The sequence below is a fragment of the Corylus avellana genome, chromosome ca1, assembly GCF_901000735.1.
Source record: "Corylus avellana chromosome ca1, CavTom2PMs-1.0".
Taxonomy (NCBI): Eukaryota; Viridiplantae; Streptophyta; class Magnoliopsida; order Fagales; family Betulaceae; genus Corylus; species Corylus avellana.
Window position 1 is genome coordinate 38,530,728 of NC_081541.1, and position 15,908 is coordinate 38,546,635.

Genomic DNA, 15,908 nt, shown 5'->3' on the forward strand with positions numbered 1-15,908 from the left:
TTAATTTTTTATAATTTTTTTTAAAAATATATAATATTTTATTTATTTTTTTATTAGTGAGACATATGTCCTATTTATGGCCTCAAGATCTCTTTAAAGAGATCCTGACCATTAACTGGAAATTCTCCAGTCCATTTGGACTGGAGAGGATCCTCTTTCCTCAATTTCAAATTATCTCAATTTCTTTCATTTAGTGCATTTTAAAGGGTAGTTTTATCCTTTTAATGATGGTAGTGCATTACTCTTCAAAATGCACTAAATGAAGGAAATTGGGAGAATTTGAAATGGAGATGATCATTTTCCATTAATTATGGGCAAGTTCTAAGTAGGGTAACCAATTAAATTAAGGCTCTCTTTGTTTTGGCGTAAAATTATTTTTAAAAAATATTTTTCAAACTTTTTGGTGTTTGGTGTGACAAAAAATAATAGCCAATGAAAAGAATTTTAGTTATCCTTAGATTTGATTGAAAAGCAAATGGAATTAAAAAAAAAAAAAAAAAAGCGTTTCTCACATGTTAAACGCTACGTCACTTTTTTAGAGGAACTCTTACAATCTAATTTATAAGAAATTTCTATCACATTCTTCATATTGCGATGTTAATGGGATATAGGATACTTCTAATGTTAATTATTAAAATAAAGTAAAATAAAAATTACAGGTTATAGTTTTGTGAAAATTTTCTATTTCAACTTCGGCATATTCCCAATCAAAGTCTCAACTTACTTTTACAAACACTAAGCAACCCTATCTATCATGTCTGCATAATCTACTGCTGGCCATCAATGTGTGCTTGTTGCATCTTTTCATTATAATGAACTTGAACTTCTAATATAACAAAATATTGTTCCTTTCAATTTGAAATACATTTTCTTTTGACTATATCCACAAAGAATATAATTTGTATTTAAATAATTGTTCACAATAAAATAATGACCTCTCCTTGTATCAACAATTTGAAACATAAACTATCTGATTGAAAGAAGCTCCAGAAGAACAGTAGATTATTTTTGCCAAACAAGTTTTGCTAAAAGTTGGGGACAAAGGTGCCAACATATCCAACCCCTACAACGAAGAAGGCAATGGATTGGAGAAAGAGGTATATGAAGAAGCGGTTCTTCCCAAAGGAAAGGTCATAGCACCCACAGTAGAAGAGATAGGCCCCAACACCAAGCTCTAGCAAATGGATTCTGTTCATGTACAATCAAGAAACAAAAAACTTTATTATATTCTCATTTTTTTTCATACTAGACATAGTGCATACTTGTTATTAAAAAAAGGGACACATGTCACTTTTATAGCCTAGGTTGAAAGAAATTCCTCTAATCTAATTTGAAAAAAAACTCTGTCCGTGCATCAAATGATTCATATTATTTTTCTATGTATAAAACTTTAAAAGATGGAGATATATATAACGATTTAGCCACATCTACGCTATCACTCCAAAATGACAAGTTAGGATATGCTTTTCATCTTCTCAATGTGAAAAACGTTAATCGTTGAAACTCGATACTGCTCCATTTGTTGTAGAACATATTGAGTAAATGAAAGAAAATATTGGAACTCTAGACAAACCATTCCACTTCCAAATTATTAGAAACATATACAACAACTTGATTTTGTTTTCCTCTGTTTTCTGCAAAAGCCATATTATTAGAAACATATACACCAACTTGATTTTGTTTTCCTCTGTTTTCTGCAAAAGCCATATCACAGCTTGACACGAGAGCACTTGGAGAGCCCTTAAAGAGGCACCTAAAATCCATTACACTTTCTTTAGGGTAGATGTTCTTCTGAACACCTCCCATAGGGTTCACCTTTTTATTTGCAGACAAAGTTGGGTATTAAGTGTTAACTAATAATAGATGACATTAACTTCCACTGGTGGACAAGAATTCATGTGAGATGGATCAAATCCTAAAAGCTATGGCAATTGTATTAATTCAATCATTGAATTTTCGAGAGATTCTGAACAAATGATGATAGAGATTTAAAACAAAATAATACCTTTCTCCAAACCTGAAACGAGGTTTCCTGGGAGCTTTTGCACCTGATTTTGGCTTGAGGGCATCTCCCAATTTCTCAGTGACAACCCACTCATTTACATTCCCTGCTTCGAGCAGACCTATAACTGTCGCCTTAGTCCGGTGCAGAGACATGACATTCTCGAAGAGGATCCAGAACATCAACAGGTGGAATGATCTGCAAGATGACATGCAGGCAAAGGTTTTGGAAATTAACAAGACAAATCAAACTGAGAAGCAGCCTCTGTTGCATTATCTTTTATATAAAGGTAGTAACTCTGCAGAATTGCTAGAATATTTGATATTTGAACCAGGTTTGACATGGCACAATCCTACAAAGTAAGGGAAAATTACACTTTACCCTATAAAGTTTTGGGTGAATTTCAATTCAATCTCTAATGTTTCAATTTTTATAATGCACCTCTAAACTTTTAAATTTTTGCAATTCAATCAATTTTATTTCAAAATTCTCATATTGCTCATAATTTTTTTTTTATACATATATATATATATATATAAAAAAAAAAAGAAATTGGGGTGCAAAAATAGCCAGATGGCCAAAGGGGTGGCTACGGCCACCCTGAATGTTTTTTAAATTTTTTATAAAAAATAATAAAATAAAATAAAAAAATTAGGGGCAATATAAAAAGTTTGAGATAAAATTTGTCAAATTGTAAAAAATTGGAAGTTTGAGGGGTGTATAATTGAAATATTGGAGGTTGAATTAAAAATCGTCCCAAACTTTGAGAGGGTAAAGTGTACTTTTCCCACAAAGTAATGATAGACAATCCAATACTCCTGAGAAACATGATGTTTGGTGGATTTGGACTAGGGCAAGCAATTTTTTATACAACCCACGAATCCAACACAAAATTAGCAGGCTCGAATTGAATGGTCTAACCGTTTAAACTAAATGAATCAGGTGAGAGTTGACCTATATAATCTTATAGATATGTCTTGACACAATTCAAAACCGACATGCTAAATAAGGGCTAACAATTTTTAACACGACCCGTGAAACTAAACACAAACCTTACACGAAATTTTAGAAATTAGTAGTTTAGAGTTAAAGGGTTTGATCGGATTAAAGTTGACCTATATAGTTTTGCGGCATAAACCCAACACATGAACAGTGGTCCCTAGTTTGGACAGGTAAGAAGATCTGGCTAGAAATGATGTAGCACATTATGAAACTTGTTCCCTAAACAAAAGAACATTGAGTGGGAGAGAGAAACCTTGGAGTTCCAACAGCATTGAGGAGGGTAATGATAGAAGGGATGTAGACAGCACCCCACTTGGGTACTTCCACTTCAGGAACCAAAACTGTTGCCGGCAAAACAACACAGTAAAACACAAATGTGACAAGATGACCTACGATCTTTCGAACAAAGAAAAAGCTGTAGACCACGTAAAACTTCTTCCACAGAGAGACTTTCTGCAATGCATTGCAGTGAAATAGTTAAAAAAATAAAAAATAAAAAATAAATAATAATTTCTAAGAATGTAATAAAGAAGCATACCTTGTTTGTTATAATTTCCATGGCCATTTTTCGGAAGAGATTAGCAGGGCCACAAGACCATCTGTGCTGCTGATATCGGAAGGCCTTCAAAGTACTAGGCAATTCATTTTTCACCTGAAATATATAATATTGTATTAATCTTAAGAACATAAAATCTGCTTGGACCTTTCTGCCCAAGCGACACCTTAGGGCGGTAGGGAATCCCGTCCCTATATTATTACAGTCCACGTGACACTTGTCACATCATCAAGCTAGCTCAAAAGAACCTCTCTCGGTGAGAATACTTAGAAGTCAAGAATTTACATTCTGAAATTATTGTTATTTTTGCTTATTTTGGATGCTTAATTGTGGTTAATACCTGGAGATCACCAATATAAACAAATTTCCAGCCTTTAAGGCTAGCTCGGACGGCCAAATCCATATCCTCCACTGTGGTGCGGTCCTTCCATCCTCCAGCCTCATTCAGAGCTGAAATTCTCCATACACCAGCCGTCCCTGCATCAATTTCTATAATGTCATAAACTTATTATTTAAAAAGTTATAAAACAAGATTAAGATATCCAACAATTTGCTGCATAAATTGTGAGAGAATTTTTATAAAACCCGTTTGCCCAAATAGGTGAATGAGCCATCTGATACAAAGATGGATTTAGGGGGGGACTAGCAGTGGCCCTGATCCCCCCAAATTACAAGAAAAAAACAATTTTAAGGCGAAAAAAATAATAATAATAATAATATTTTAACGTATTTTTTGCCAATTGGTCCCTCCCTAAAAATATTTTAGCCCTGGGTCCTTCTCAAATTCAAAGCTGACTCTGTCCCTGCGTCCAAGACTTTCTTTAGCATATGAATCTCATAAAAATACTCTCACATTTACTGTTCGAATTATTAACGATTCGAACAACAAAATTACTAAAAATCTCAATCCTTTAAACCATAGGCCCTTTTGTGAATATGGGTTATACCATTGAACCCAAAGAAGGCATAAGTAGAGGACCCCACTTCTTGCTCCACTGTAAAATGGTAACCCAATGACATTTCTTGCATCCTTGTCATTAAGCATTCATCAGCATTAACTGCAATAACATTCCACCATTACACTTACTTTTTAGAATTAAAATATTAATTAAATAATTAAATGACTATTATTTTCATGTGTCTATATAATCAAGATTAGTGAAGGGGTTAATGAAGATTACCGAATTTCCAGCGAGCTTGAACAAGAGCGATTTCCGGGTTATGAACAAGAAATGGTATGGAGCGCCAGAGAAAATCAGGCTCGGGTTGGAAATCAGCATCAAAGATTGCCACGTAGTCGCACATTTTGACGTAGCTGTGCTTCATGCCTTCTCTGAGAGCCCCTGCTTTGTACCCATTCCTCTTGTCTCTGATCTCGTACTTTATGTTTATGCCTTTGCTTGCCCATCTTTGGCACTCTAATTCCACCAAGGCCTGTTGTATTTTTGGTCAAGAATGACACAAACCCACGTCAAAAGAGTTGATATATTTTGCATGAATTGGGCGGGCGATTTTAGGTTGCTAATGGGTTTTCAAGGGGTAATTGAGTTGGGGACAGAGATCCCGGAAATTTTGGTGCCCGGATCTAGCAATTCGTGTAGCAAGTATGAGTGAGGGCTCTTATAGAGCTTATCTGTCCAAACAAGTTTCAAGCACGTGTTTAGGCAGGTAAGCTTCATAGGAGCTCTCTCACATTTACTATCCAAATTATAAGTAATTTAGACAACATTATTAGAAATCCCAACCCTTGAATTAGATTGTAACCCATGAAGAAAACTTTCCAAAAATAAACTTTTGATAGAAACTTCATCATCCAGCAACCTAGGTGTACATGACCATGTTGCATGACTTTTTGAAAGAAAGGGCATTGTTTTTGGTCCAATTTGTTCAATCATTTTAAATAAAAATTGCTACACACTCTTATTTTCAGTACGCATTTTTTGACGTGATAGTAAAAATAACCAGTAAATTTAAATCCAATAATAATCTTCACATCATTACGTTTAAAAATATGAGAGCTAGTGTTAGTAACATTTTTCATTTTACATTGCACATAGACCCATATGATTGATTTTCCTAAAAAAGCCCATCAAAAGTAACTTTACTGTCAAAAAAACCCAAATTAACTAGAAATGATTGGAGCAAAGCACACTAATGATTGGAGTAGTTGTTTTTCTTTCTTTTTCTTTTTCTTTTTTAAATATAATTTAAAAATTAGGACCTTTTTGGGTAGAAAATGTTTGTTTAAAGATTTCGAATATCTAATGATGGGTAAATTAAAATCTATATTTGTTTATGTTTAGAGATAATTATAAATTATATTTTTCTTATTTTTATTGAAAATTGTTGATAAACGTCCCTATAGTTTGAAAAAAAAAAAAGAAAAAGGAAATCGTTATATTTTACATCTTCATTGATTGATGCTCTAGTATAAATTAAGACGTGAAATTTAGCTGTTGGTACAAAAGACAACACAATATATATTTGTTTTCACAATTTCACCTAATTTGAGGATTAATTAAAGGTTCAACTTCGTGTTACATGCAGTATATGTGTGCGTCACATGGAAGAATTCGTACGTAAATTATAATTTATAATTAGCTTTATAATTTAAAGGTATAATCTTGACTTTTGTTTATTATATTTTTTATGATGTAGATTGAAGCCAAAGCCAAAGCCAGAACCTTAATGGCTGGGTCAGTTGAATCATCAAGAACTTGAATTATTATCCGATCCGACGGCCATGAAAGCCCACATGCAGCTCCAATGGACAGTTGATACACCTGCATGCATATAGTAGAATCGTCAGATTAAAGGGTCAAGCAAATTCCAATCAATTTTTTTTAATATATATATATATATATATATATTTGTTGGGACTACCGCATCGTTATTATGAGGATAATTACGAGATAAAAATATGGTACGTAGCATTACTCTTTTAAAATTGATATTTTTTTGAACACACATTTTGAAATTGTTGAACGATATTTTGAAACAACTAAACCCAAATAGACTCTTAGTCCACTTGGATTTGCAAGTGATTTGAAAACACAATATTTTAAAACACGGTTAAACATTTGATAAAATTACAGTTTGACCATTAAAATCGTAATTTTTAAAAATACACCATTTGTTTGCGATTTGAAGATTGAATTTTTTTCTCCATCTACAAATCGCAATTATTAAAAAACTCACTCGTAAACTATACATTTTTTGGATTTGATTTAAAATCAAACTTTTAGTATTCAAAGGCATCTAAAAAAAATAAAAAATAAAAAATAAAAGTCGATAAGAAAATAAATAAGATGAGTAATGCTATATTTACACACCTCCTTCTCGTTGTACATAGGAATTTGCACTAGAACCATGGGGAAACCCGAATGACCAAGCTCCACGTCATCCCTCATCGGCTCACATTTGTAACGCTTCTCCGGCCGCCGACCGAACAACTTCACGAGAACAATGACAACGCCCATGTAAACTCGCTCCATGAACAGCATTATCGACATCACCAAACACACACCTACCGCCAGTTTCAGCAGCGGCACGATCACCGGCGCTTTGGCTTGCTGCCAAATGAAACCCACCTGCCCGCTAATGTCGTCGCGGACGCCTCGGAAAGTGTCGGGAAGCATGGCCGACGTGGTCGAGAGCCTGTCCATTTGGGGTGCTCTGTTTTTGTGTTTTCCTTCTGTTTGTGAATAATCCACAGAGACGAAGAAAGCTGAATTTATAAAGGGGTGGCGGCTGTAGCTTTGCGAACGAAACACGAATGTATTTTATTTTCTATGAAAAAACTTTCTGTAAAACTGCTGTGATTTTTGCTTGTGAGTTACGCCAAGGCAATGTCAGTGGGCTCGATGATCATGGCATTTCTAGTACTGCAGATGCAGACACAGTGGGCGCTTCATGATCACAAAACAGAGAACCTGTACACTCAAACATCACCCAAAACGACGTCAGAGCAGGGATATTAAGCAAACAAATTTGCTTGGTTTCTTTCTGCTATCTGGGTGTCTCTCTCTCTCTTCTATATATTGCCTGCGATTTCTGGAGTGAGCCCCAGTGGTGTTGAAGTTGAAAGTGTGTGTTTGCAAACATATATATAAGAAAATACAAAGGAAGCTCGATCGGTCAAGAAGACAGAGAGAGTTGATCTTAAACCGGCAATGACTGTCGGACTATATTCTTAATGAGAATATTCGGCACAATTTAATTGCACAAATTTAATTACACACAATTATGTTCAAACTAGTTTAGCTGTCAGTGTCAGTTTCTTAATTGCCAGTTGCAAGGCTGGCAAAATAGCTTATTTTCAAGTCCATTGGGTTGTTGAATTCTTGAGCTAAGTACTCCAAAACAAAACTAACCTTTCATGCCAAAGGAAAATTATTATTTAAAAAAAAAAAAAAAAAAAAAACCAGAAAAAACCTTACCTGAAAAATGTATTTTAACTGTCGTTTCAAGATATTGTGATTAGAGATATGATAGGGATTCAACAGCCCCATTTAAGACCCAACTTTTGTAAAAATATGCTTTGATTTTTGTCTCCTTTTTAAAGAGGTATGCTACAGTACAATATAATGCCCACTTGGCCCATATTTAGTGACTTGTCAGATAGACAATCACATGAAAGATAGGATTCAAATTTAAAATTTGAATTTCAATCATCTCTCTCCATCAGACAAGTCATTAAATATAGGCCAAATATGAGCATTATATTGCATTGTAACATGCATTTTTTTAAAATTTCAATTTTTAACCTAGCACGACTCTTATGTGGCTTTGTCACATGTAAGTAAAAGTTGGGTTTTATATGAAACTCAGTTGAACCCCTATGGTATCTCTTGTAATTATTTGATTAGAGTAATATTGCTAGATGTCATTCCATATCTTTTTTGTATCACTCCAAAATTGATATAGTTTTTAAAATCACCATTCAATCAAAATCTAATAGTGATTTATAACAAATGAAATAATAATTTTAAAAGTCACGTTGCTTAAAAAAAAAATAGAAGTCACATTGATAAAAAAAAAGTTAGTAAATGCTCTTTGATTAAGGCCCCAATTCTGGTAAAAAAAATCAGATTATGACAAAAAACAAGTTTGTCAGTTCTTTAATTAATGCTCCAATTACGATAAAATAAATAAATAGAAAGAACTGAATTTCAAGATATTAATAAAACTTTAGAGGAAAAGAAAGAGAAAAATGAAAAGTCACATTAACTGTAGCCCTAGAGCAATTATTAAACTCATATTTTCACCTTAACTTAAAACCAACATATTGGCTAAGTTCATTCATTAAAATAATTTTTAGAATAATGTAAATTTTGTTTTGCACAAACTAAATTCTACATATTATATGTTTTTTTTCTTTTGAAGTTAACATATATATTATATGTAGCTCAACATAAAATATGACGTCCGTTAAAATTAAATCTCCTAACATAGATGAATTTGCAAGTCGTTTGAAAAAAAAAAAAAAAATTAAGGGCAAAAAGAAATTAAGAAGAATGATTTCAAATTAAAATTATTTAATTAAATATTTAAATATATAAAAAAATAAAAAAGAAGCCCTACCTAAGCTTATCGTTTTTGGTCTCAAAATCTATGAAGTAATTACCGATGTATATCTTAATTACTACGATCTATGCTGGAATGTGGCGGGTTTGGGAAAAAAATGACAATTTTAAGGTAAAACTTCACATCGATTATTGTTATAGGAGGAAGTGATTGGTGTAGTATATTATATCAAGATTGTTGGAGCCTTTTTTGGTCCAAAAATTTGCTACCCAATGATTTTCTTGATGGTTAAACTATGAAAAAACTCTTGTACGGCAATGAGATTCCTACGAAACGAAAACAAGGTCGCTAAGAGATATTTTGTCCCTAACAAAGATCTTGCTTCAAAATTACATAGGGTATTATCTCCTAAATTAAATTAATATGTAATATTGGAGTTTACGGATTCCCTTGTAGATTCTTGTAAATTGTTTTTAACTATCTTCCTAAATCCTAATATATGGTATTAGTGTTAACGTGAGTGGGTCACTTGAATGGAATTTCCTTCGTCTAGTTTCTTGTGTTGGGAGACCTGTGGCCAACTTGTCACACTCTAAAATATTCTCTTGTTAATTGATTACTGACAAAGTGTGCTGAGCACATAGAACGCACCTAATACACAGAGTGAGTGCGAAAACGTGGGTCTTCTTGATTTTTTGAGGAAAACAATGAGTGATAGAACGATAGTGTGTTATGGAAAAGAAAAGAACAAGAGAGACGATAGTGTGTTGTCGAAAAGAAAAGAACAAGAGAGAAAGAGGTTGATAGTAGTAGACAAAAATAGAGACCAGCCGCCCTTGATTCCAACAAAAGATAAGTTTGTTCTTTACTCTTTTCTTTTCTTTTCTTTTGTATTCTATCTTCTTTTTGGGGAATAATCTATCTTGTGTGATAGTGAGATTTTGATCTATTAAAGCTCTAGGTTCTGAGTGATTTTCTTTCTGCTATTCTCTGGTACTCTATAGTTTGAGATAGTGAATTTCTACCGGGTTGCATCCACCAATGGATGTAGGATTGTTAAACCAAACCACTTAAATCTTGGTGTCGTGTATGATTATTTTTTACTTTCTTCTTATTTTTCGTATCTCACAGGTCTTGAAAAATAGGATAAATTTAGCTAAACATAGAGTGACTAAAGTTTCTCATTGGATGACTTCTTAGATATTTATTCCTAACATTTTAAATAATATTCATCAATCTTTTACTCATTCATAGACTTTTGAACATTGCTACCATTAGCGCGCAAGCTACTATTATTTAAATATTTTAAAAAGGCGTGCCAATATTAATTGACATCATGTAATTTAGGTAAATATAAGGGGGTTTTTATGAGACCCATCTGTCCGAATAAGTTTTGAACAACCCGCCTTCTTACTCGAGTAGATGGGCTCCATAAGAACTCTTTCACAGTTACTATTCAATTTGCTAACAATCGGAATATCAAAATTGCTAGAGATCCGAATTCTAAATTATATATATAGTTGAGGGGCTAATTTGTCTTTGAGTGTGTTGAGATGTCCCTTGAAGAAGAAAGCCAGTCAAGGATATGTCATATGTGAGAGGGTGCAATTCTTCATTTGTTTTAATTTCATCATTTATTGGTAACTTTGGTTCCGGTAATGCTGTTAATGCAGTCCATTTTAGTTGTACCCTCAAGATGTTAATTCTATTCTATGAAAGACTAATTAATCACAAAATTGATAGCCCAACTAGAGCAAATTAGAATAACCCCTATTCCTCAAGAAAATAATGAAAGACTATCCCACAAATATTGGTCTCATTGAATGACATACACATTATTATATTCATATGATTCACATGTTATTACACCATCAATAATATGATTTTGGCCACGAGCAAGAGATCACAACACCCATTGATTCATGTAACACTCGTAGGTGACACAAATCAATTTTCATATGATAGTTTTCATATAAAAAGATGAGATTCATAGAAAAAGAGACAAAGATTAATTTTTGTTAGGGTACGAAATAAACAAATGATTAATACGAGAAAGAATGGGTTCATAATTAATGTTTATGATGACCATGGAAGTGGGTATTGGTACTATTGAATGCTTGCTTTAGTTGTACCAATAAGATTATAAAAGCTAATCATGTAAAAATAAAAATTTCAAAGTCATTATTGCATTTAGCTAAGACCAAGAGAAGAGAATACGTGACGCGAACAAAAAGTTAGAGAAGCATGCTGAATCCATCATACAAGTTAACTATGAACTCTATCTCTATATTTATCCATCTATCTATATATTTTATATATATGCAAGTAATATTAAAAATTACATTTTTATTTTACAATTATCTCACAATGCTGATATGGTAACTAGCTAATCTCAACTCTTTGATCAACTATTGTAATAAAAATGAATAAATTCCAATAGTTAATTGGGACTATCGTATCAATATTTTGAGATAGTTACGAAAAAAAAAAATATAGTTTCTAACATATATCTCTCTCTCTCTCTCTCTCTCTCTCGGTGATATATAAACGAGTAATGCTAGAAACTATATTTTATTTTACAATGTTGACGTAACAATTCTAATCTATCATTTTTTTTTCTTTATTAAAAATAAATAATAAAAAAAGATCTAAGATTGATTGGGACAGCCGTATCAATGCTTTAGGATATATAGTTGTCGAAAAAAATGTTATATATAGCATTTCTCATAGAGTAATGTTACTATTTACATCCTATTTATCACACGTATGTCATACTGATTGACATTACGTATTTTAAGTGCTTTTCCTGGCCTTTTACTTTTCTTAAGTAGTTAACATGGGAAACCGCTGAAATACGTCACGTCAACCAGTATGACATGAGTGTGATAGATAGATGTGAAAAGCAGCATTACTCATGTGTATATATATATATATATATATATATATATATGGAATATGCTAGTTTAATTTTTTATGAGGTTCATACTTAAGCATGATTCACTAAGTAAATCTGCACCAATATATGACAGTTCTAAATTCTGGTTGTTGGATGGTGTGGAAGGAACTATTACATTGAGTGCCAAGTTTTAGACCATTGACTATGTAGGATGGTGTACGTCCTTGTCCTTAGAGAGAGAATTGTGTGAAATGGTTAAATTTTGATAATTAGGCATCAGCTTTTTGGTCAAAACTTGGGAATTAAGTATAAAAACTAATGGGGTGTTTGATGGGAGTTTGGTGCAGTGTCTTGCTCAAACCATGGCCAGGTTGTGGGGAATACAAGAAAGAGAAGTAATAGAGGCATCACAATTAGTGACAGATAAAAGCTTCCCAAGTATCACCTTCAGCCTATCCTTTTTTTATTCCATTAATTCTATGGTCATGGCGGATGGCACATCATTTTTATGTGAATAGGATCTTAGCTACCACCATTTCTCACCAAATAACAATTTTTATTAAAAATTAACACACAAAAAAAAAAAAAGAGTCAAAATAATTAAACAAGCCACATGAGGTGATCAAGATACACTAAAAAACCCTAACCTTTCTTTGTTTTTGTATATATATATATATATATATATATATATATATATATATATATATGGAGTTTTAATGCTTCTGAAATTCATAAACTATCATTTTTGAATGTCCAAACCAATGTTTGTGGTTACTTTCAAACCCTTTAATGCATATAAAGAAAGAGTGTATTCTGATGGACTTTTGTTGCCATGTTATCCATCGCTATTCTCTGCATTTTCTTTTGCAGAAGAGAGAGAGAGAGAGAGAGAGAGAAAGAAAGAACAAGTGCCTGTTGCTTTGTATCTTCCTTAAATCATTGCAGTTGCAACTTCTATTGAAGACGTACATATCGTTTCTTTTTGGTTAAAAATTAAGAAAGAAAGAAAAAACTACTCAAATATCATTTTGTATTGATGCTATGTAAATTATCAAGATTCAAGTCCAACGTCACAAGGTGACATCAGGATTACATTAATAGACTATTTTATCAAAGTAAATGTGTTCATTAGGAGGTATTTGGAACCCTAGATCATTTCTTTCTTTTTTGGAATAATGTTATTCTCCATACTTATTTATTACGCTCATTTTATATCAGTTGACATAGCGTGTTTTAAGTAGCTTCTTATGTCAACTACTTGAAAAATAAAATAAAAAAAATTACTTTAAAACACATTACATCAACCTATACAAATGAATGTAAATAATAGTATTATTTTATTTTATTTTTTCTATATTGTACCTTTAGGAGCATAGTTGAGTGAATATGAATGAAGGCGGCTCCTTTTTTGGATGATGACGACAATTTTATGTCATTCATAAGATATGATTTTCATAGTCCAACACAAAAACATAAGAACAAATGTGTCTAGTCGTTCTAGATAGATTTAGTCATTCAATAATTTAGTATTAATAAATAAAATGTTTTACCAACTTTTCCTTTGTTTTTTTTGTTTTTGTTCAATCATTCATGTTTGTTTTTATATCATTTTCCTTTGGCTTTTGTTTCACGAAAGAAATAAAATTTAGCACACGAGTCTCCAATTGCCTAGCTTCTAAAAGATTGTGAAGGCACGGTTTCATTTTCATGATTATTTTAATCATATATCCAAAATGTCAAAGGGTACTAATAAATAATAATCAAGTAATTGTGAGTATTCTATATATGTGATTCGCTCATGAAAAAGGAAAAGAAGAACAAAAAAACAAAAAACACAAAAGATGGTTCTATTGGATTCAGCTTTGTCGAGAGATTTCATTTTATGGGTTAAATCTGAAAGCACCAAATTGAGCTGCTGAAAGGAGATCATGATCTGGGTCTTACAAGTTACAATAATATTCATAAAAATGCTTTTGTCATGGGTGCATTTTCCATTAGGTTACCGCTATATATATATATAAGAGAAAAACCATGCAATTGGAATGAACTTGACTCATTCAAGTAATTTGACTAGTTACCATCTAGAGCGGTGGTTCAGTGGCCTAAGAAAATCTCTAAAGTAGTTAGGTGTACATTAGGGCATAGATTTGAATCTCACAATGAAAATTTTCATGCATAATTAATGTAAACGACATTGGTTCTTATTGATGCTCCAGTGGGCTTGAATCAGGCTATGCTTTAGTTGGACTTAAAGAAGCATCAAAGGTTTTCACCGTTTAGGCTCCTCCTATGTGGTTTAAGCGAATAAGTGTTACTATAATCACGCTAAGTAAAATAATTATAGGGCCTGTTTGGGTGTGCGTTTGAGGAGCTTAAAAGTGCGTTTAACACTTAAAAAGTCCGTTTGAAAAAAAAAAAAAAAAAAAAAAAAAAATGTTACCGTTTGGTAAAAAAAATTGAAAGCGTTTTTAAATGTTCAAAAGGCCTAAAAATAGCCAAAATGCACTTTGACAAAAGTTTAAAAGTGCATGTTTGAGGGGCCTAAAATTGTTTTTAACACTCAAAAAGTCCGTTTGAAAAGAAAAATACTTGTTTGGTAAAAAAAATTAAAAGCGCTTTTAAAGGTCCAAAAAATCTAAAATGGCTAAAACGCACTTTTTACAAAAGTTTAAAAATGAAACTTTTGTCCAAAAGCGGTTTTTGACTTAAAAGTTCTATTTCTCAAACGCAATCTCAAACAAATTCTTAAAAATTTTATTTTTCAAATGCAATTTTAAACTGACTCATAATTAGTCTTATCGCTGCCTTTTGGAATATATAAAAGAAGGTAACTTGAGTACCTATATGGTCAAAAATTTGAATGATTTGTTAAGGAATGAACCGACACCCCCAGCACTAAGACTAAAATTGTGGAAATTATTAAAATAGAATTAAAAATAAAATTTTCATGGGGAAATTAGAAGCACCGACAAGAGTTGAGTCTAAGAAGAGACAACAACGATATGATCTTCCAGACAGCTGACCTATATAATCGTCTCTAGACTCTAGAGTACACATTTTTCCATAACTAAAAAGCTTCAAAATATTTGTCTACCGACCAATGTGGGCTGCTAATGAAATATATAAATATATTAGATTTAATTAACCCAACCCTTAAAAAAAAAAAAAAAAAGATAAACAAAACGACATGATTTAAGCATAAACAAATCTTTGATTTAACAGCTCAACGGTATATGGGTAGGTATTAAGCTTAGCTGGGCATTGGTTGAGAAGTCCCCCCATTTGGATTGATTGGGGGCATTATGTCCCACACCGTGAGAGACCAAAGGATACTTGTGATATCATCCTGCCCTTTTATAATTTGATGATGATAATGATGCTACTGATTGAGGAAGTTAAGATGTCCAAAAGTTTATTTATTTTGATAATGAAAGTAATAATTAATATAATCACTTGACTTGGTTAAAGAAAGAAAGTTAGTAAAACTAATGTAATTAATTAAGTTGTCCGCTGGCAATTGTGAGACCAACATATTTAGTAGCCAAAGAAAAAAAAAAAAAAAAAAACATTAGTCTTTCCGTTTCTTAAAAATGCATTTAACACTCAAAAAATTAGTTTAAAGGAAAAAAGTAACCGTTTGGTAAAAAAAAATTGAAAATACTTTTAAGGGTCCAAAACACCTAAAAATGACTAAAGCGCACTTTAGGTAAAAGCTTAATTTTTAAGCTTTTACCAAAAAGCACTTTATGATTTAAAACTCTATTTCTCAAACATGCTCTTAGTTAATTGTTATACGAATGTCATACAACTTAATGATGCGACAGTAAAAATCAATCGTCGATTAGCACTAAAAAAAAAAAAAACTATTGAACAATTCTTACTGCTACATCATCTCATACAACATTAATCAATTTTTTATTATTCCA

At 32.2% G+C, this 15,908-nt stretch overlaps 1 protein-coding gene across 1 annotated transcript; it reads right to left on the reverse strand.

Annotated features, from left to right (window-relative positions):
- Positions 1-898: 898 nt before the first annotated feature.
- Positions 899-7,599, reverse strand: LOC132186371 (glucomannan 4-beta-mannosyltransferase 9-like). Its single transcript, XM_059600306.1, has 9 exons — positions 6,893-7,599; positions 6,245-6,343; positions 4,742-4,994; positions 4,508-4,618; positions 3,901-4,037; positions 3,543-3,656; positions 3,258-3,457; positions 2,006-2,200; positions 899-1,188 (listed from the first exon to the last, which is right to left on the reverse strand). The coding sequence occupies exons 1-9, from the start codon at positions 7,223-7,225 to the stop codon at positions 1,026-1,028; spliced, it is 1,605 nt and encodes a 534-aa protein (XP_059456289.1). The 5' UTR covers positions 7,226-7,599; the 3' UTR covers positions 899-1,025.
- Between the last annotated feature and the right edge of the window lie 8,309 nt (positions 7,600-15,908).

Excerpts from the sequence above, each read along its gene's own strand:
- LOC132186371 (XM_059600306.1), bottom strand. The coding sequence starts at position 7,225 with ATGGACAGGCTCTCGACCACGTCGGCCATGCTTCCCGACACTTTCCGA. Across the intron at positions 6,344-6,892 it reads CTATGTACAACGAGAAGGAG|GTGTATCAACTGTCCATTGG; the intron begins GTGTGTAAATAT and ends ATATGCATGCAG. Across the intron at positions 4,995-6,244 it reads CAACTGACCCAGCCATTAAG|GCCTTGGTGGAATTAGAGTG; the intron begins GTTCTGGCTTTG and ends AAAATACAACAG.